At 40.5% G+C, this 1,696-nt stretch overlaps 1 protein-coding gene across 1 annotated transcript in view; it reads right to left on the reverse strand.

Annotated features, from left to right (window-relative positions):
• Positions 1–755, reverse strand: part of LOC101857894 (sulfotransferase 1C4-like) — a 10,450-nt gene extending 9,695 nt beyond the window's left edge. Inside the window, exon 1 of the mRNA XM_005104757.3 lies at positions 441–755. Within this exon, the coding sequence (XP_005104814.2) occupies positions 441–719 (279 nt within the window). The 5' untranslated portion in view covers positions 720–755. The remainder of the gene's footprint in view (positions 1–440) is intronic.
• Between the last annotated feature and the right edge of the window lie 941 nt (positions 756–1,696).

Genomic DNA, 1,696 nt, shown 5'->3' on the forward strand with positions numbered 1-1,696 from the left:
CCTTCCTATCAAACGTCTATCGTCCTTTTCTCCCCTTCTTTTTTAAAATGTTTGTTACTCTCTTGTAACACCTCTAATCGTCTGGCGCTCATTTGACCTTCAAAAACTTTAAAAAAAACCTCTTCTTGCTGTTGTTTAAAAAAAATGTTACTACTATTATTGATATTTTTATTTTTAATCAATATTGTTGTGTCTGTCTGTCTGTCTTTCTGTCTGTCTGTTGTCTGCCTGTCTGTCTGTCTGTCTGTCTTCTTCAGGCACACGAACAAAAATAAATCACATACATTTATAACGGTTTGCGATAAGTCAAGTGAAACAAGAGACATGCCCTCCCCCCCAAAAAAACCCCCACAAAACAAACAAACAAAAAAAACCCACTGGCGTTCGTGCATTCTTTGAGTCTTTGATCACTAATAATAATAGCACTAGCTATCTCTGACCTTTGGCCCACTTTTGTGCAGCAGTGATGGCATGAGTTTGAGAGGCAGGTGGCTTTTGATGACCCTCGGTGACGCCATTTGAGAGGCGATGTCAAGGCCGACCTCATTCAGGGTCATGTCCTTGAACTCCAAAAAAGGTGACCTCATATACACCGGCGTCTGCTTGGCAGCTGAGATGTTACCGTCGTTCATGAGTAACCACGTGATCTCCTGCATCCATGTGGTGCCTAGAAATACATGTACATATTTTACGTTTATTGATATTCGAAAAACAGGCATTTTTACGCCTCTGTCGACACATATTACGTCACTTAGGAAGCGGGGTTTGACCCTGTCTGTTGTTCGGGCCAACCCGTGCTGAGAGGGATATACAACGTTCCTGCAGAATGACCGGGATATATGATTGTACTTGATTAAAACATCTTCACTTAGGAATTGAAATTTTGTTTTCCGTGTAATAAGGAGAAAAGCCTGACCATTACATCACAGGTGTTGATAAGTTGGGTTTTTTTCATTTGTAAGAGGAAACTATCGGCCAGTAGGAAATAAAAATCAAAACATACCTTATGCATTCATGGGAGTTAATTTTTTTTTCATTTCTAAGGATATTTATTCTTTCTGTTCTTGGCTTTCGTAGAAAAGACCCCCCCCCTCCCTTCCAAACGAAACACACACACACACATACACACACACACACACACACACAGACAGACAGACAGACAGACAGACGGACAGACAGACAGACACAGCAACCCAATTTTTACTCCTCCACTTCGCGATAATTTGTGGGTCATCAAGATGACTTGAACTTCCCATTATATATTAAACAATTCACACACAGCGTTAAAGTTACACAGCAGGTTACGCTCTTTTGGGCTAGTACAACTGGGTGACCCTATTTAGGCTACATATACCCCCCCTCCCAATCCAAAAAAAAAAAAGAAAAAGAAAGAAAAGAACAAACACACACAAAACTTTCACTTACAAAGGATTCACTTAGTCACCCCAAAACCCCCCTTCTATATAGGCTACATGTAACCCCAACAGACATATTATCCTCTATTAAAGGCTAGATGTAGCTCCTAGCAAATACTATCACCTTTATTAGTTTCCTCATGAAACTCTTAATAGACACTTCCACTTCTATGGGCTAAATGTAGCCCCCAATAAACACTTCCACTTCTATGGGCTAAATGTAGCCCCCAATAAACACTTCCACTTCTATGGGCTAAATGTAGCCCCCAATAAACACTTCC

This window comes from Aplysia californica, unplaced genomic scaffold, assembly GCF_000002075.1.
Source record: "Aplysia californica isolate F4 #8 unplaced genomic scaffold, AplCal3.0 scaffold00434, whole genome shotgun sequence".
Taxonomy (NCBI): domain Eukaryota; kingdom Metazoa; phylum Mollusca; class Gastropoda; order Aplysiida; family Aplysiidae; genus Aplysia; species Aplysia californica.